Source organism: Cinclus cinclus, chromosome 10 (assembly GCF_963662255.1).
Source record: "Cinclus cinclus chromosome 10, bCinCin1.1, whole genome shotgun sequence".
Taxonomy (NCBI): domain Eukaryota; kingdom Metazoa; phylum Chordata; class Aves; order Passeriformes; family Cinclidae; genus Cinclus; species Cinclus cinclus.
In genome coordinates, this window is record NC_085055.1 from 7,396,171 (window position 1) to 7,415,205 (window position 19,035).

General features: G+C 41.6%; 2 protein-coding genes across 4 annotated transcripts in view; one reads left to right on the top strand and one right to left on the bottom strand.

Annotated features, from left to right (window-relative positions):
• FXR1 (FMR1 autosomal homolog 1) overlaps nt 1-12,467 on the top strand; it is a 34,100-nt gene extending 21,633 nt beyond the window's left edge. Inside the window, exons 9-17 of one of the 2 annotated variants that reach the window (XM_062499107.1) lie at nt 620-698; nt 2,896-3,005; nt 3,603-3,689; nt 4,414-4,621; nt 6,242-6,445; nt 7,126-7,326; nt 8,071-8,151; nt 10,495-10,586; nt 11,449-12,467. In XM_062499107.1, the coding sequence (XP_062355091.1) occupies nt 620-698; nt 2,896-3,005; nt 3,603-3,689; nt 4,414-4,621; nt 6,242-6,445; nt 7,126-7,326; nt 8,071-8,151; nt 10,495-10,586; nt 11,449-11,619 (1,233 nt within the window). In that variant the 3' untranslated portion in view covers nt 11,620-12,467. The remainder of the gene's footprint in view (nt 1-619; nt 699-2,895; nt 3,006-3,602; nt 3,690-4,413; nt 4,622-6,241; nt 6,446-7,125; nt 7,327-8,070; nt 8,152-10,494; nt 10,587-11,448) is intronic. The other variant, XM_062499108.1, reaches the window with a different exon arrangement.
• Nucleotides 12,468-13,582: 1,115 nt separating this feature from the next.
• On the bottom strand, nt 13,583-17,475 carry DNAJC19 (DnaJ heat shock protein family (Hsp40) member C19). 2 transcript variants are annotated; one of them, XM_062499346.1, is made up of 6 exons: nt 17,427-17,475; nt 17,083-17,134; nt 16,708-16,781; nt 16,282-16,358; nt 15,566-15,636; nt 13,583-14,287 (listed from the first exon to the last, which is right to left on the bottom strand). In XM_062499346.1, the coding sequence occupies exons 1-6, from the start codon at nt 17,427-17,429 to the stop codon at nt 14,217-14,219; spliced, it is 348 nt and encodes a 115-aa protein (XP_062355330.1). In that variant the 5' UTR covers nt 17,430-17,475; the 3' UTR covers nt 13,583-14,216. The 2 variants fall into 2 exon arrangements, with proteins under 2 accessions (XP_062355330.1, XP_062355329.1); XM_062499345.1 differs by lacking the exon at nt 17,427-17,475 and having other exon boundaries at nt 17,083-17,327.
• Between the last annotated feature and the right edge of the window lie 1,560 nt (nt 17,476-19,035).

Consider the following 19,035-nt stretch of genomic DNA (forward strand, 5'->3'; position numbering starts at 1 on the left):
ACATGAAAGGACTGAGGTGTTGGTATAAAATGGAAGTTGTACTCTTAAGCTGTTGTTACTGACTAGATGCTGATATTCTTTCCTTAGTTCTACACTTATGCTGTTGCTAATTTGAATTTCAGCACCTCAATTAACAGTTAATTTCCATAATTTAAAAATAAAGCTGTGAGAGAGCATTTGCAGGAGTTCTCCCCAGTAACCAGAGCCACTGTCCTATCTTGGAAAGCATTGTAGATGAACTGTGGCCAGAAGCCAGCATTCTGGAAAGAGAGTGCTCTGGTTGTAAAATCACTTGCAGTGTTTGTGCAAAGCCCCATCCAACCTGGCCTTTGAACACTTCCAGGGATGGGGCATCCATTTTGACATCTCAGAACATCTTGAAGTAACATAAAAAAATGTTTTATTTGTTACTGATGCTTTGCTTTTATACTGAATTTTGTCTCTGGGCATTTCACTCAATTATTCCTTTATGATTTAGTTCAAAACTAGATTAATCTTGTCTTTATTGTTCTCTTCTTGAAAATAAGTTTATTTGGAAGACTGGCAACTGTTGCTACAAGGTTTTATTTTTAACATGCTGTATTCACAAATAAATTCCATTTTTTAAATTCATTTCCAGACTGCTGATGCAGTAAAAAAGGCCAGAAGTTACTTGGAATTTGTGGAGGATTTTATTCAAGTTCCCAGAAATCTTGTTGGTATGTAATACTGCTAAAACTTGAAAAGTTGGGAAAAGGGAGCTTAATCATAACTTTGCCAAGAGGATTAGGTACCAGTACAGTATTTGATTTCTCCATTTAAGTAGAAAGTGGTTAATCTTTTAAAACTATGTATCAGAATTGTTATGAAATTGGATATGTTGTTGCTGCATAATACTTTGTCAGGATTTTAGCACTTAAACTGACTTGATTGCAAACTTGTACCACCTAATTTAATGGTAATACTTGAAGTTCAGATTCTAGTGAAAAAATGTGCTTTACTAAATTGACTTCTTAAAAGTGCTGAAGCTGAGTTCCAGAGTTTAGTCTGGGAATATTCCAGCTGAGTTGCAGGAATGACACAAGACAGTTCTGCACTGCTCCCTCCTGGGTTAGGTTTGTCACAGGTGGTGGCTGGATGCTGGTGAGCTCTTATATAAATCAGCAGTGCTCATAGGTCTCAGCTTCAGTCTCAAAATAGACATTTTTCCATGTTGCAGCTTTATGAAGGTGTAGCATGGTCTGGTAGGTTGTGTACTGAAGATCACCTAAAGGTGTGAGGTTAGTTGTGCTCTACTTGAAGACACAGATGTCTTCCCCTAGTCTGGTCTTCACAGGGAACTTTTTTCCTCTTCCCCCATTCTCCTTCCTTTATCCTGCTTTTTACTCAAGTCTGGCAGCTCCCTGCTCCCCATGCCCAGCTTGTGGGCAATGTGGGCATGGAGGCAGTGTTAAACTTGGAAGTATTGTGCCTGACTGAACAGCTTGGATTATCCAGAGGAGAAGGGAGAACCCGGGCTTTAACCTGCTGTGGTTTGAGACTTGGAGCCTGCATAATTATAAATAAGGTTTTTTAAATAATTCTTGTGCACACTCCTATGACTTAGACTTTCAGGGTGACCAGTTTAGGGTGTAATGGGGTTATGCTTTTTCATATGGGTTTTTTTTTTAATATGACTTGTGTAAATTGTGTGTCTGATGCAACTTAATGGTTTTCTCATCTGCCTAATATTAAAACTCATTTTAACATTCAACGAATTACTCACTAGTTTATGTATGAACAAATTTTTTTCTGCAGTCTTGTTCAATAAGTCTGTTTAATCCAGGGAATTTTGCTAAACCTGGTATTCTACAATCTTGAGTTTTGAGGAGCATTTAGAGAGCATTCATTAATGTGAATCCCCATGTGAAATCCCACCTGTTAATATGTGTCCCACACAAGAATCAGGGCAGACATCACAGCGGTGTGTGTAACTGAAAATGCTGTTGTTAAACAGTTACAGTGCCAGTTTCTGATGGAGGCAAATGTCCTGCCCACATCACCTGTGGGCACACGGGTGAGCAGACAGATATTTATTTAGCTACACTTAATGAAGACACACAGCTCAGTATAGTGCTCATCAGTGACTCCACTACGGAAAGATAAAAACCCAGACCTGCTGAGCTGTTTGAGCTGTTGAGGAAGGGAAACAAACTTTTAGTATTTTTGCACATTACTTTATATCATATTGATATTTGCTATAAAGATCGTTCCTTATGGAGTACTCCGTCAACAGTTCTGGCTTTTGCCCTTTTTAAAAGTTATTCTGCCTCCTTTGCTCCTAATTTAAATATAAATGTTCTTAAGTGCCATATATCTAGCTGTGATGAAGAAATGTTCGCACATAATTTTAGTCTAAGAGCTAAAGTCTTCTAGTAAAAAGACAGCCTAGGAGTCACTTTTTTGAGATTTGAACATACAAGTTTTGAAGAACCTTTTGGTTTGGATCCCATGCATGATCTCAAAATAGGTATTTTAAAGGTAATATGGAAAGCACTACACAAGGCTGTTGTAAAGGCAGAATTTTTTAAGAGGCTTCAACAAATGTATAAGCCTATTAAAATCTCAGGAAAGATTAAATGAGGGTACATGTAGAGTCAAGGGGTCCAATTAATTTTGATACATAAATCTAAAATAAGAATTTGCAAAACTCTTGTACCATCTTATTCTTCGGTTCTATTAGAAGCCTGTGTGGAGTGGTGGTCTTTAACATGCTTGTTATTATGCATATAGAGAGAATTCAATTTTAAACATTTTTACCCATTTTCTCTGACACGGTGTGGGGTATTCTTTGGGGGGTTTATGTATAAAATATCAATAAACATATTAAAATACTTTGCACATGGGTGCAAAATTAACCGTTCTTTCCCTCTGAAGGAAAAGTTATTGGAAAAAATGGAAAAGTGATTCAGGAGATTGTAGACAAGTCTGGAGTCGTCAGGGTGAGAATTGAAGGAGACAATGAAAATAAGCTGCCCCGTGAAGACGTAAGTACTTTATTCTTTCCTGCTGTGACTAGGTTTTTATTTTCAAACCCAATTTTATTTCAAAACATGTGGATATAGAGAGCATTAGTTCTGAACTGGCATCGTGCAGTAGACTTTATATGAAGTAATTCAAGGAAGGTTTTTGCTGCTGAATTAAGGTTGTTGTTGGATTTTTTTTTTAATTCTTTTTCCTATATGTACTTGGCCTTTATAAATAATTTAGGATTTGGTAGTGTTAAGTGTCCATGAATTTTAAATAGATAAGGACAAAAGGTAAAAGCTTGTAAAGGTGCTTGGTCTTGTAAAGTTGCTTTAATAAACCACCTTCTTGGTAAGCTGTGGATGCTTCGTGAACATGGGATGTCAGGTTACCTCAGCTCCAGTAGAGGTTGTTAGGAAAGCTGGACAGTCTGAAGCTGCTGCTGTCACCCCAGCTTGAGCTATTTCTAGGTGTCTTTGCAACCAAAGGGTCAGTTGCTACCTTTGTTTAGCTCACTTCAGTAATTTCATACATCTCTTTATATAATCTAAACAGAAATCATTATTTCAGTGATGATGTTCTCCCTGATAAAAAGCTTTGATGTTTTGTTCCTGTAGGGAATGGTACCATTTGTGTTTGTTGGTACTAAAGAAAGCATTGGCAATGTCCAAGTTCTGTTGGAATATCACATCGCATATCTAAAGGTGAGTGTGTTTCAGGAGGGAGAATCTGTAGAGGAAACTTGGGTTGAAGTAACAGAAATTGTGAGCCACAGCTTTGGTGGGATTTGCAGTTGTTAAATTGTTCCTCTGTATATCAGGATTTAAAGCTTGGTGCCTTGAGCCCTTGCCCATGGGTATGATGGACCTGTAAATACCTTGTCATGGTTACTTGGTTCTGTTGGGGTAGAAAGAATCAGACTGTAAAGAATAGGCCTTTAAGGGACATTTGGGAACTAGCACAAAATTTTTCGTCTGTGTTTTCTGCTGTTCTCGGGTTAATGCTCTGTTGGGATAGGATGGAATTTCTAATAGAGAACAGTAATACAGTGTGGTGTTAGAAAAATTACCTGTTTAGATTGGGTTGCTTTGTGATGTTAACAGAGATAATGAGTTTGAATTGTGTTCTCTTACCAGTTTCCTTTCTTCTCCTAAATTTTACTGGCAAAACTTGCTGAACTGTCACTAAGAGAGGTGGTAGTAGTAGTAGTCTTTAAGCCAAGTTTTCTACATAGTGGTGAAAGTTTTTAAATCTCTTTTGAAACTCAGTGATAGCTCATTTTGAATTTCATTATTTGTTGTTACGTTCCAGGTGGTGTTAATTCTCCTTCTGGGATGATTATTTTCAATATGACTGGGTGGGGAATGGTGTCCTGTGAGGGATGTTTGTCAGCAACCTTCTCCATGGTTTTTGTTTCTTTGTATGTAGGAGGTGGAACAGCTAAGACTGGAAAGGCTTCAAATTGATGAACAGCTGCGCCAGATTGGGATGGGCTTCAGGCCTTCCTCGACTCGAGTTCCTGAGAAGGAGAAGGGTTACACCACTGATGAGAGCACCCTCTCCTCAGTGCAAGGCTCCAGGTCCTACAGCGGGCGGGGCAGAGGCCGCCGAGGCCCCAGTTACACCTCTGGTTATGGTGAGTGCCCTCCAGCGAGCTCTCAGGGTGCCTCTCAACCCAAAACTGTCTCTGCAGTTCTTTGTGTTCAGGGTACTGGAGTGAAGACAGGGTTGGAAATTCAGAATTGCCGTGTTATTTTGTTCCTAGCTCAAAACACCTTGTTAGGTTTGCAATCCTGAAGTTAAGTTTGGAACTGAAAAGTTAACAAACTGAGCTCTGGAAACATCTTGTCCTTCTGTGCTAGTTACATAGTAAGTGACATCACAAAAGCTGGGAAGAGAGCTAGAGATACTTTACAGGAGACAGGAATTTTTAAAAAAAATCTGAAATGAGCATTATCTCTTTTGATTGAGAAGGAGAAAAATTGGTTGTCTGTGATCATGGCCATCTTAGCAGCGTATTTCTGAAAAGTGAACCAGGATGACTTAAAATGGAGACAGAACAAAATCCTGTGGGTTTTTTCATTTGGTCAGGAACTAACTGGATTTGTTTGAAGGTACAGTGAAGTATTCTGATGCATTTCTCAATTAAAAAGCACTGTTCAGCTCCTGACAGGTGTGCACATTGCTGGCTTGTCCAAATAGAGACACTGAGACTCTGCATTACTATATAGACATATTTCACAAAAAAGGTACAATGTTATTTATTCGTTAATTAATGAATTAATAATTAATTTATTAATTAATGCAATAAATTAGTCTGGATATCTACATGTAGCTCATTTCTCTTAAAAAATCAGACACCTTTTGGGTTTTACAGCCTGTCCCTGGTTACAGCTTCCTGCATCCTGCCAAGTGTTAGTAGTGTTGATTCTGATGATGATGTTAGTAACTTTGGTTTTTATTATTTCCCAATAAACTGACTGAACTGAAAGAAAACTTGTTCACTTTGCTTATATATACACACACTGTGATTGGGAAAACTTAAAAGTATTTTTTTCCTCTCAAAATGGCAAGAATCACATGTAAGCCATATGGATCTAAAATTTTATATTCCAGCCTGGGTAGTAGAGGGAGTTCCTGGATACCTAAAGTAAGTAATAGGTGTTGGGTTTTCAGGTAGTAGGAAGCGGTGTGGGTTTGGGTACTCAGAGATGCTGGGTGTTAGGGATGCTGTTGAATATGGACAGTGAAATTGTTCAAGCAGCATTAGAGCATCCAGAAGGGGTTGCTTAGCAACAGCCATCGGCTGTAAAGTGGCAAAGTTGTCCTTGGGAATTTCAGAGAAGTTGCCTAGAAACTGCACCAAATGCCTGCAGTGTGTAGACAAAGAGAGGAAACGCTGCTAAATCCTTGGTTTATCTGTGTAAAGAAATTACAGATTTGGTGATCTTTCAGCCCTTATTTCAGATGTTAGTACAAACTTAAATTGAGAATCTTACTTAAGTAACTTCTGATCTATATTTTATGTGTGTATATATTTTTATATATGAGTATATATAAATATTAAAATATATCTGATTGTGTAGTTGTGTGTGTATTAGTGTATGTATATATATTTATGCATTGTATTGTTTCCAAAAATAACATTCATATCTGACCAGCTGTGCTGGCTGGAATACTTCTGTGAGGATAGGAAACCAGACTATAATCCCCAAATTAATATTAATTTCCAATTTTCTTTTCCTTCTCATACAAGGTACAAATTCTGAGCTCTCTAATCCCTCTGAAACAGAATCTGAGAGAAAAGATGAACTTAGTGACTGGTCCTTGGCAGGAGAAGATGACAGGGAGAGCAGGCACCAACGTGACAACAGACGCCGTCCTGGGGGACGAGGACGCAGCGTGTCTGGAGGGCGTGGGCGCGGGGCACCTCGTGGTGGAAAGTCATCCATTAGCTCTGGTACTGTGTTCCAAATGGGCTTTGAATTGAGATTTTCTTCCTGGCAGTTCTCTGTGTAATCTTACTCTTTTAAATACTCCATTCTGACATTATCATCTTAATACCTTGGAATTTCAGTGCAGTTGTGTGGTGGTTGTGTCATACAGCATGTTTTAGATTTTTGTTTATTTTCTATTCACAGTGATGCTAATTTCCTTGCTCTACTGCTCACACATAATAATGTTATTTGCAAGGTTGGTAAATCTTTGGCATGTTGCCTATGACTGCCTTCTGAGGTCAGCTTATGTTTAGATATAGAATGAAAGAAGAAATCATTGATTGGAAGTTTATCAGAATCTATGCTATTACGACACTGAGTGTCAGAAGTACCATACAACCAGAGTGTAAGGTGTGTTTTATATACTTAGCAGTTTTGAGTAAATGGTCTCAAAATGTCACCTTGAAAATCTTTGTGGTTGAAATAGTGCAAGTGCAAATTGGGCTGTTGCGGTGCCCCAGAATTGTTCCTTTTGAGTTAAGAGTCAGAGGATCTAGTTTGAGATCAAATACTGCAGCTCTGTGTGTGACACCTTTGCTTGAGGTTGTTCTGTGGTTTGAAACTTTCAGGCACAGCTGTAATCAGCCTGGAAATAGTTACACATCTCTGCAGTATCTTAGATGGACACTTTGTGTTTGTTTAGTGCTTAAAGACCCGGACAGCAACCCTTACAGCTTGCTGGATAACACGGAGTCAGACCAGACCGTGGACACGGACGCCAGCGAGTCCCACCACAGCAGCAACCGCCGCAGGAGGTCACGCCGGCGAAGGACTGATGAAGATGCTGTTCTTATGGATGGAATGACAGAGTCTGATACAGCTTCTGTTAATGAGAATGGTTTAGGTATGTAAATGGTTGGATGGTAGTCCCAGAGCAAGCTAAGAAATAAATGTGTTGTCCCTGTAAGTGTAGTGAAGCCCTTGTTTGTTTTTGTAAGTGACAAATCGTTGTTCTGTTCAAGGTTGCTGTCTGATTAAAGAAAGACTCCTTCCTTGGCAGTGCCATGGAATCTTCTGTTTACTGAGCTCCACTAGCCTTTTCATGTGCCTTTTTTGTAAAAGCTGTCTGATGGAGACACCAAAGACTTGACTTGTTGTTTCTCATTGGTACTGCTGCTTTGATAGAAACAGTACTGTCAGATCACTGTTCTCTTTTGTCCTTGGTAACCTCAGTCTTGGTGTGGGGAAGCTCCTTAAGTAGCTGTTAATTTGTCTCTACCCAGCTTCTACTTAAGAACTTTCCTTCAGTAAATTCTCTCCGTACTCACTGGGATAAGAATACAATCTGTTGCTTAATGTAGAAAAAAAAAATCTGGGTTATGTTGCTAAAATTTGACGTATGGTTACTTAATAAATGAAATCTGAGGTCATTAAGCATGTGCCTAAATGTTTTAATGAACCAAGAACAAAAAGTAAAACCTAGCTTTTGTGTTACTGTGTATGCTTTCAGTATAAAATTATCTTTTAGCTTTTCTGTCTTAGTCTCTGTCTTTAACAGAAGCCATTTTAAATGCCCCATGCTGAAATTGCTGAAGAATTTATTTATTTTATGATCAGAAATAGTTCATTATAAACTTTGCAATTGCAGATGATAGTGACAAAAAACCCCAGCGACGCAATCGTAGCCGCAGGCGTCGCTTCAGGGGTCAGGCAGAAGATAGACAGCCAGGTAATTCGAGTGGAGCTGTGGGTAATCTCAGGTCAAAAGCATGAGAGAATGTTGTGTCTGCTGTTTTACATAGAGCTGCATAATACCAAAAGGTTACTCAATAACTAATAAGACTACTAGATAAAGATGAAAGACATTTCTTCTACTAGGAAAACTTCTAAAATTTGTCTAATGAAACTAATTGAAGTCTAACTTTTTGCTTGGACATACAAGTTACGCTTCTGATCCAGTTCTCACTGAAGTCAATGGCCAAAGTGCTGTTGAGTTCTGTGGTCCAGGATCACGACAAACATGAAGGTTCATGGTCTGCACTCACTGCATCTGTGCGCTTGCACTGACTGGGACACAACCTTTTCAGCACTGGCTGAGCAGCAGTGTTGGAGGGCCAGGATGTGGGTCCTGGCAGAGCTCAGTGAGGGAACTCACGTGGGGTTTGCCAGCCCCACACCTGCATCACACTGCTGCTCTCAGTCCTTGGCTGTTGGGAATAGTTTAAGTCATCTGCAAATTGAGGGTGGGAAGGAGGAGGAATTTAAGTGAAATTGCATGTTTCCAGTTTTTTGTTGTTGTGGCTTGTTGCATTTCTTTTGTGTGTACTAACACTTGAAATGTTAAAGGTGAACTGGCTAATTATCAATACAGTGCCCTGTTCAGAGAATGCTTGTACATACATGGCACAGGGTAGTAACAGAAGGTCTTCTAGATTGACAGGTTCAAAATTTCACCCATAATTGTCTGCCTTGTATCTGTGGTGCTCATACAACATTTAAGTAAGAAGCAAAAAGTTGTTTTATTGTGCTAAAACCTGGGGGAAGGAAAAAAAAATCAAACACCCCACCCTCTTAAAAAACCTCAAACCCATACATTTCTTAACATTCCAGTTTTGTAGCAGTGATACAGATTTGTAAAGGGGCAGAAAAAGTGAAAAGTATTTCAGCCTTAACTCTTAAGAAACTAATCTCAGCCAGCAACGTAAAGGAATGTTAGTAATTTCTAGAAGGCTGTGGGAATTCTTTTAAATCTTAACTATTCTAAGAACATAAGATTTCCCAAACAAGATTTCTCTGACATCTTTGTAAAATGCTTATAATAATTTAAGGTCTTCATAAATACCTAGTAAGTGTGAATGAAATTAGATAGAAGGAGCTCTTCCCTTCTTCCCCCTGCAGTGCCAACCACTGTTTTTCAGTCATTTAGCTGTATCCTTCGATTTACAATGCTGTATGTTATGGTGCCTTATTCATAGAGGAATATTAAGAATGCACTCTGTGCATGAAATATGCTTCCTATTTACTAATATTAGAGGAGTTGGGTACAAAACCTAATTTTAAAGAAAAAGTACTTGTGCAGAAACTCCTTTGGCCTTCACATTTCTGGAAGGACCCAGTTGTAAGAAATCCAGTTACTCTAACAGAAAATTCATCTGTTGTAGTTCCCAGTCTGATTTGGATTTCACATACAGTCATTCTTAAATCCAGAAAAACAGCTCACCTAAATAGCTGGTACACTAAATCTAAATGACTGTACAGTTCTGTACAGTAATGCTTGCCAGACCTAGTGTGTGTTTAGCTCGTCAGAGATAAAAGTGTGCATTTACAGTTGCAGTACTCTGGATTCTAAGGATAGAACTGAGTCTTGGTGTGGTTACAAGAGGGCAGGATCAGACAAAGCCAGGCTACAGAACATGTGCTGAGGTGGTAAGGAGAGGTCAGAGAAGCCCTGGCTGTCCCCAGAGAGTGCAGCTGTACCAGCACAGACACTGGGCTGGCACCTGCGGCACTGCCCATGTCCACACACCCGCGCCAGGACACAGTGCTGGTGGCACAGTGCTGGTGGCACTCGTGGTACCTCGAGGAGGGCAAGTCCCCTCCTCAGTCGCTTCTGACCAAAGATTTGATGCCACATCATCCTAAGTGATTCCAGGCTCTGACCCGCCCCAGTTTTGGGCACCAACTAACTGTCTTCATTTCGTTAGTGTGAAATTCTTCACTACTCAGCTGATAAAACCCCAGTTACACACACAGTCTGTAGTTCAAAGAGCCTGCAGCCAACTCTCTTCAAATTTAGTACAGAAAGCCCTTCTCCAGTAAATTTTGCAATTGGACCAAAATTGGTTTTTTTTAAGAGTCCACATTCAGATCACTGTTACCACCGATTTTAGTGAAAATTGTTTTTAACAACAGAAACAAATTGATCCTTGCTGTATGGTTGATAACCTGTAAGTGTGAAGGCCTTTTGTGAGATGTCTCCCAGTTAGAGCATAACTTGTGCAGAAAAGACATGAAGGTTCATGCTGAATTGACTGCTGATGTGAGCATCACTGTGATTTTTTTCCTTGAACAGTAACAGTAGCTGATTATATATCACGAGCTGAATCTCAGAGTAGACAGAGAAACCCTGCAAAGGAGACAGTAGCCAAAACCAAGAAAGAAACGGTAAGTTTTTTTTTAATGTGCACTTCCTTTTCTCTCCTCCCTTGCAGCAGAACAGTAAAGGAATGAAGGCTTCAGTTAGCTCACCCTCATTTGACTACAAGTGCATTTGAATTCAAGAACAAATCATTAAAAGTGAAAAGGGCCCATAGTAAATAGAACTAACAGTGATTTGGTAACTGTTGTTGCAGATCTTAGGGACTAAATTAAGTCTGTAAATGGATTAAAATATTGCACTTAGTAATGTTGCATTATGTAATAAAATATGAAAATTGCCCATCTTAAGTCTTGAGAACTAATCCTTGAAACACTTTAGGGATAGAGGATACTATGTGGCTTGTATAAACTATTTTAGAAGAAATTATTTTTACTAAGCTTGTATGTTTTTGATCCTTTTTCCTTAAAGGATCACAGTGGCATTTCATTATCCTGAAGAACAATCAAAACTGAATAAAGCAGAATTTCTTTTACTTCTCAAGTGCCAATGTATTGCCACAAATTTTGTAAGAAAGATCCATTAACAAAATGTCATCTTGCTATGGACTTCAAAACAGGTGTAAAGCTCTGTTTTTCAGTAAACTCCTTCGTGGGCTTAGACGAATAGAAATAAATAAGCATTCTGTGTGTGCTGGGGGTGTGCAGTCCTGTCCTGGGGTTAGGTTGGCATGATTTCCTCAAAGTGGCTGATACAGAAGTATCTCATAAACAACAGTGTGAGTGATCAGATGCTCTAAGTGACAGGATATAGGCACAGACAGACAAGAGGTGTTCCCTCTTGCAAAGCTGCTGTGTGAGCCAGAGGGAAGCTATTACACTCTGTATTGTTATGGAATTTTTAATACTCCCCTGTTCTTGTTTTTTCAAGGCAAAAGAGGCGATTGATGAAAACAGCCCTTCTGAAAAGGCAGTGAACGGTCCTGCCACCACCTCTGGGGATGAGCCTTCTAAACTACAGCACAGCCCTGATGAAAAGAAAGTCACTGTTCAGGAGGATGGAAATAATCAGGAAGAAGCAGTGCTGAATGGTGTTTCATAAACTGAAGTTCCTAGTTTACAGTTCTTTTACATTACATTTAAAATAGTGCTTGTATAAGCTTGCCAAAGATAGAATACGGATCGCCAGTCTTGACACCGCACTTTCAGTTCCTCCATTTTGGAATACAGAAAGGGGAGGGATCCTGGAGAAATCATATGTTAAACATACTTTGACACCTACTGTGTTATAAATATATCATCAGATGTGCCTTGAGATAGTATATGTAACATTTAAATAAACAAAATTGCTGGCTATAGGAAATGTTATTTTGTTTTCAAAATACGGCAAAGATGTGAGGGGGATCCCTAACATAATACTCTTTATGAAAGCATTAGCTGCTTTTGTTACATTTTTAATAATATGCAACCACTTCTTCACCTGAGGAATACTAGAAAGAAATGCAGTCTAAAATATTTTGCACTGAAATGTAATTTCTCCATTAGTTTAGTCTGGAAACTGGTCTGTTTTAATACATGTTTTTTTAAATGCTGTATGTAGAGGAAAAATCTGCAGACCACTGGAATGCATTTGTTAAATTCTCATAATCTGCAGGGATACTGGGTGACATTGGCAGTGACTGTTCTACATTGAGGCTTTGTTTGGTTTATTTATTAAACTGTACAGTATTTAAAAATCAAACATAGCTTTAGTTAACACTAAGCTGAATTAGTCATGTCCATTAAGACATAACCTGAACTACTGAAAAGATCAATTTCCAGAAAGTTTATTCTGTATAAACTACATATGTTAGTCCTTAGTAGAGTATTTTTATTTTTGTTTTGGTTGTTTGATGTGCAATATGTTTTTTTGTATGCTGGTAGTAAAAGAAAATAAACTTTGATCTTCCATCTGTTGACTGTTTCTATCAGAAACTTAAATTCCTATTGACTTCAAGGCTTTCAAGCTGTTAACTAACAATGGAAACCTACTCGTGAGGCAGCTTGAACCTCAGACTCTTTTTCATAGGAGTTTCTAACATACTGATTTTTCCTTTCACTAAGCTGCTGATGTCAAACACCAGTTAACTAGTCGAAACCCAGACTCCTTGTCTTGGAGAATTGCATTGCCTGACTAACATCTACAAGAATTAATGCAGATGTAGTTTTGGTAAGTTAAAGCATGGCACCCCCTCATCTTTGCAGGTACATCAGCCAGAGCAAGGAAGCACAAAACAGGTGTGGAAAAACATCTGGGTAGGGAGGTGGTGTAAAAAGGGCAGAGCACAGGGCAGCATTGAAGTTGTACTGACTTGAATGGAAAAAATTGTCTTGCCTGATTTTGTCAGAAGGACAAAACCAAGAGATCAAAACCAGCTGCTCTGCCTGACAGCTACAGCCCAGCTGTGCAAGCAGGGGATCTGTGTGTGCAGTGTGTCATGGGCCTTCAGCAGCAGGGTTCCCCTGTGGGAGAACTACCCAGTTAAATGTAACTGAAACATGCACAAGTGTCTCAGCTGGGGCATGCAACAACTATACTTAATAATTCAGCAGTGTTTTACTGGGAAATACTTAAGTACAGAAACGTTCTGCATAGGGTTTGGCATGTGCCGACTCCAGAAATGTGCGTGGTGGTGTTCCAGCTGTCTTTCACCCTGCTTTAAATTCTGTAGCAGAGCAAAATTACTGCCTTTCTGGGGAGGTTGTAATCTTACCTATTTGATCTTTCCTCGGATGAGATGCTTCCAGCAGCACTCCCAAGTCCAGCTTCTGGGCAGGGAAGCTTTCACCCCCACTGTTTATGACCAGCTGGCAGAAACACTGGGAAGATTCTTGGAGTATGACAGAGATCCCTGGCCCCAGCTGAGATCCTCACGAGCTGCTGGGTGTGAGGCCCCACAGAGCATAAATCCAGCTCAGGTATCAGTGACTAATGTAGAGTTCCTGTTTCCTAATCACCATAAATGCAAGCCTTAGTGTGTAAGCTCTGGCCCTGTAGTGTACAATAATTTAAAGAATTACAGGACTTGTGTTAAAATACAGAATTTATTAAATGCTATTAAAACCTGTCAAAACTAAAAGTTACTAAAAAAAATCTGGATGCTCCAGATCCATCAGTAACATTTAACCAGCCTTGTTTTTGCAAGGCAAGGACAAGGGAATACATTGTTTCCTGTACTTTTATTTGTCCAGGCAGAGACAACCACACCTTTCTCTCTATTCCTCCCCTCCAATAAATCCTCTTGGTTTTTCCACCCCCTTCCCAAACAGGTTCAGTGTGCTAATTTTAGCAGATGGAAGAGCAGCAGTGTGAACTTTAAACAGGGCCAGCTCAACAGAAATTAGGTAATAGCATGAGTCTACCTGTGCCTGGTAACTCACACTGGCCACACCAAGTTACTGCTCTCAAGCACAAAATATTTGAGTGGCATATTTTGCTGTTTAATAAAGAACAGCTACTAAAAAAATCTTTAAGCTTCACTTCCTCACATATTTCCAAAACAAAGTGACCAAGTGGGAAGGGAAGTACCTCCCTGGATTTGTATTTCCAGCGTTGTTTATATTAAGTCAAAGACTGACATTAGAACTTTTCTTAAGCCATTTATCAAAAATAATCATCTGCAGGGACAAACCCTCTGAATGAGTGATTTTCTTCCTCATTCATTTTTTAGCTTGATCTTCTAGTAGATCCTTAGCTTCATTGATTTTAGCTGCTACATATGGAGATCCACCTAGAAGAAAGAGAACCTCAAATTAGATGGGAAAAACCCCAACATTTGTCTTTTGTGTTGATGATAATGCCACAGGACATGGGAAAAAAAAAGTGTACTCTGAGGTTCTTCCAGTTGAAGAACAACCTCGCTATGACTGAAGGCACCCGAGGTCACTCAGTCACTGCAGGAGCTTGGTGTCAGAGCACTTGTTCCTGTTAGGCTCCTTTATTTTACTGGAGTGTTTTTTTCCTCCAGTTTTATCAGTCATAAATGAATTGGTCACCACTGACTTAGCACAGTCTGTGGTGAACACAGAGGCACAGAACCAAGAGGTCTGCAGATAACCCTGCCCAGCACCATAAAGTGCTGCTGCCCCAAGGGACCAGTTCTGGTTTTAAACAAGGCAAAAAATTACTTAGGGAGACTGAGGCAGAATCCACAGTGAAATGCACCAACACTGTACAGCCATGAGGTACAATGTCTGTGCTGGTAGAATATATGCCATTAATTGCACTGTAACATTGTACCTGAAGATTAATTTAACGTGTTTAGGTCATGTACAACACAAAATGCTATTTTTAGCTCCAGCTAAAAACCAGTAAGGTTAATTTTGAAGGTAACTTCCACTCGATACCTATGAAAGGCATATCCCTATGGATTATTTTGCATTTTGGTGCATGGAAGTAAGGAAATCATCAGTCACTTTAAAGGAAGCCATTTTACCTTTTAAGCAACGATTAAGAAGTTAAATGTCAAACATGATTCTGACTCACTGAACAGAATTTAGAATAGGTATAGATTCCCTGAGTTACTTACTAACTTTGAGCATAACTAGACTCTGAGCTTTCAAGAGTACCACTAACAGGAATATTTCATAATTTAATGTCTCCATCAGCTGCAGAAGGCTCAGTATTTGCTGTTTATGGTGAACTCCCGAGGCATTCACATGAACTTAAGCTTACAATACACCACAAAAGTGCTACATAAAACACTCAAGGGTACTCTGGGTTTTCATCTAAAATTAAGGCAATTTTAAGTCTCATTTTAACAAATATTCTAACCTGGTATTCACAGAAGACAGAGCAGCTAACGAACTGATCTGCTAAATCTGTCTGCTTGCTTTTAAATACACACAAAAATATGCTCTAGACCCACATGGATTAAGGCACCCTAAGATTTGTTTTCCATGGGTTTTTTAGTAGTTGAGGTGCTTATGTATCACTCACTTCCTCCCTACACATATTAATCTGTGTTAAAAACATGCATTAACTAATCAACACGACTTAATTTCCTTACCTTTATCTGGATGATTCAGAAGCATGATCCGTCTATGAGCTTCTCTAATTTTATTTCTGTTGGCTGTAGGGCTTTGAAAGAGACAGAAAAACTGACTTAAGGGATCCTCATGAAATTCCCCAGATCATCAAAAGGTGTCTGAGAACAATTAAGCACTGTCTTACCCACAAATTCTCTAGCTAACATGTATTCTTTTCTTACCACTGATATGAAAGCTCTTATTTGATAGATTAGTGTATTTGGCTTTAAGTGCTTTGTCAGGGAATGCTGCCATAGTCAGATCTACATTGTTCCAGAAGTGATTAATTTATTCCAGATACAGGAGGTGGGTTTGCAGCACCTTCACACTGTACCCACCTCAAACTCCTCAGCACTGACAGGAACCACAAGATAACAGCAGAATCGTGTTCCTCACGCCAAGTGAACCCCAAGGCTTCCTGAAATGGCTTATCTGGACCACACGGGGCTTTGGCATGTGCGAGGGAATTGCAGATGTCTGGACACCCACACAGAATTAGCTTCAACCGAGCTAAAGTGCAGCAAAGGACCCCCAGAAAGCACAGAAAGTCCTGAATAGCCACTTCCTATTTCCTGACTTGGGAGTGACACTCCCAGGCAATGCTGGGCACTGGATGACAACCTTTCCAAACAAGGGCAGCTGTGAGGAGACATCACTGCCAGCTGTTCATCTTCCATTTCTGATAAATTTCCTTTACCTCACTCCTAGTATTAAAGCTGCTTCTCGTTTAGTCATCTTGGGTTCAAATCCACCTCTGTAATAACCACTGAAGGCCTGAAACAGAAAAGTTATTAGTTTAAAACACACTAATTTAAATTATCAGTTAAAATTATTCATTATTGCTTTAGTAGCTGCTGAGCTTTTAGTCTGTAAAAATAGCAAAACTTCTTCTCACTTGTAATATGACATTCAGTTGAAGTAAAGCATCATTATTTAAATAATTACTTAATTTTGCCCAAACAAGTTCTCTGTCAGTCAATCACCACTAGAATTACAGCACTTAATTTCTGTTACTGCCAAAATACAGGAGAAAATACAGCAATGCTATACTGAGACAACAGTCTGTAGCTGTTTCACCAAGTGAAGTTAAATAAAAAGATGCTAGTGATGAATAAAAACTTACAGGTTTTGGTAGGTTTTGAAGGGCTTGTTTTACCTGTGGCTCCATATGCTTCAAAGCTTTTACTGCATAGCGACCTTAAAGAGACCAGCATCGACTGAGGTTAAATACAGTGCCATGAACATTTACCAATTCAAGTGCAACTGGTAACCTGTGGGTTACAGCGTGGAATAAACTTTTTTGGGACATAAAATAGTAAGAACTTTGATCTCTTGTTAAGAGCCATTAATTTTGTTCAGAGTCCTTAATACAGGCTCTCCCAAAAGAGCGTCCTGTACCAGCTATTAAACTACCTTGACATCAGCCCTGAATCACGGGTAAGTACAACGGGGTGTGCAGGTACAGCTGGTGTTCCGTGTCCGCCCGTCCCCCACACACCTGCGAATCCGGCTGCCGCTACGGCCAGGCCGACCGCCACCATCGTGCTGGCCTGCATGGGAACGAACACACACAGCGTCTGTTCAGCGAAGGGGAAGGCGGGAGCCCCGCCGGCAGCGCGCACAGCGGCTCGGACAGGCCGCCAGCAGCCTGACGCGGCACAGCGGGCGGGCCGCGCTCAACGGGGGCACGGCGAGGGCAGCGGGACGGGCACCCCCGAGCTGTGGGGGACGAGGGGAACACGGCCCGGCGGCGCCGCGCTCACCGCGGGGGCTACGGGGCCGAGCCGAGCCCGCGGGCCCTCGGGAGTGCCGGGCCGAGCACGAGCAGCCCCCCTCACTCACCATGTCCGCCCGAGCGCGGCCCGACCCGGCCCGGCCCGCCGCAAACCGCGGCCGCTGCCGTAAAGCGCGGGGCGGGGACGGCACCGGGACCCGCCCCGGGAATGGGCGGGGCCTGAGGAGCCCGAGGGGCGGGGACAGGACCCGAGGGGCGTGGACAGGGCCCGAGGGGCGGGGACAGGGCCCGAGGGGCGGGGACAGGGCCCGAGGGGGCGGGGACAGGGCCCGAGGGGGCGGGGACAGGGCCTGAGGGGCCGGGGCGGGGACAGAGGGTGGAGGCGGGATGCGGACAGGGTCTGCTCGATGCTCGGAGTCACGGCGTTGTAAAAGTGATAGTACATACCTTACTGTTAATGTAGTCAAGCGATTTCGACCCTGCTCTAGAGGCTTATCGCACGCCAGATTCGCTTTTTCGCTTTTTAAAAACCCAAAGTAGTTTTTCAGTCCCTCCTGAGGTGAATGTGCCCAGTTCTGGGTCCCTCGTAACCTGAAAGACAAAGATGCTGCTGGAGAGGGTCCAGCAGTGGCACGAACGTGTTTGGGGTCTGGAGCACCTCTTGTGAGGACAGACTGCGGGAGCCGGGCCTGTTCGGTCTGGAGAAGACTGACAGGGAATCTCATTAATTCATAGGAGTATCTCCAAGGCGGCGGCCAAGAGGATGCTGCCAGACTCTTTTCGGTGTTTCCCAGCAACAGGATGAGGAGCAGTGGCTATAAACTAAAACACGAGGAACAGCTCAGACACACTGAGGGTGCTGAACAGCGGCCTGGGAGCTCATGAGTCTCCCTCTCACCTGGATGAGTTCCTCTATCACCTGCTCCAGGCGACCCTTCCTTGTTAGGGGGTTGGACGGGATCATCTCCAGAGTTCCCTTCCAACCCTGACAATTGTGCGGTTCTCCCATTTTCCCCGCCTCTCCCCATTTCCCGTGGCTGAGCCCTGTCCGCCTCCCCCTGTGCTAATGGAGCCTCCCCGCTGCGCTGTCAGCGCTGGCCGGCCCCGGCACGGCTCCGCACGGCCCGGCAAGGCGGCTTGATTGCTGGAGATTGCTGCGGAACGAGGGACGATTACCGGCATGGCACTCGTGTTTGAATATTATTAATAGCACAGTGCCATCTGTTAATAGCACGGTGTCGCACGCAGCGCAGCGGTCGAGTGTCCGTCTGTCTGTCCGTGGCTCTGGTTTGAAGGTGCAGTTTTGGGAACTGAGTAACTCAGCAGGGAGAGTACGCCAGCCTTTAGCCCTGAGGTGCTGCTGCAAAATGTCAGAGCTCAAGGCTCAAGAGTCCTGCTGCCTGACTGACACTTAGTGAAAGCTTTTCTGCCGTCCCCTGTACTTGTGGAACTTGTCACTGTCCTCGGGGACTCCCAGAGGACCCAGTGGCCAAAGCCAGCTGCCTTTTGGCTGCTTAAGGTCCAGGATTCACAAGCCCACACACAAGCAGTTTAGTGTTAGATCTGACCATTGGCTAAGAAACTTGTCATTTTGCTGGCTCTTGCATTGGAAGATAGAATTTTCCTTCTTCGGTGCATATTTTTCTGTGAGTAATGAATTCACTTTGAATATGTCCTAATTTCACTTTGAGCTTGAATTGTTTTTCTCTCTAAAAC

What these genes read in the sequence shown, in the direction of transcription:
- DNAJC19 (XM_062499345.1), bottom strand. Translation starts at nt 17,140, where the DNA reads ATGCAGGCCAGCACGATGGTGGCGGTCGGCCTGGCCGTAGCGGCAGCC. An exon ending in TTCAAAACCTACCAAAACCT is followed by an intron (nt 16,359 to 16,707) that starts GTAAGTTTTTAT and finishes TTTCTGTTTCAG; the next exon opens with GCCTTCAGTGGTTATTACAG. An exon ending in TCTGAATCATCCAGATAAAG is followed by an intron (nt 14,288 to 15,565) that starts GTAAGGAAATTA and finishes TCTTTCTTCTAG; the next exon opens with GTGGATCTCCATATGTAGCA.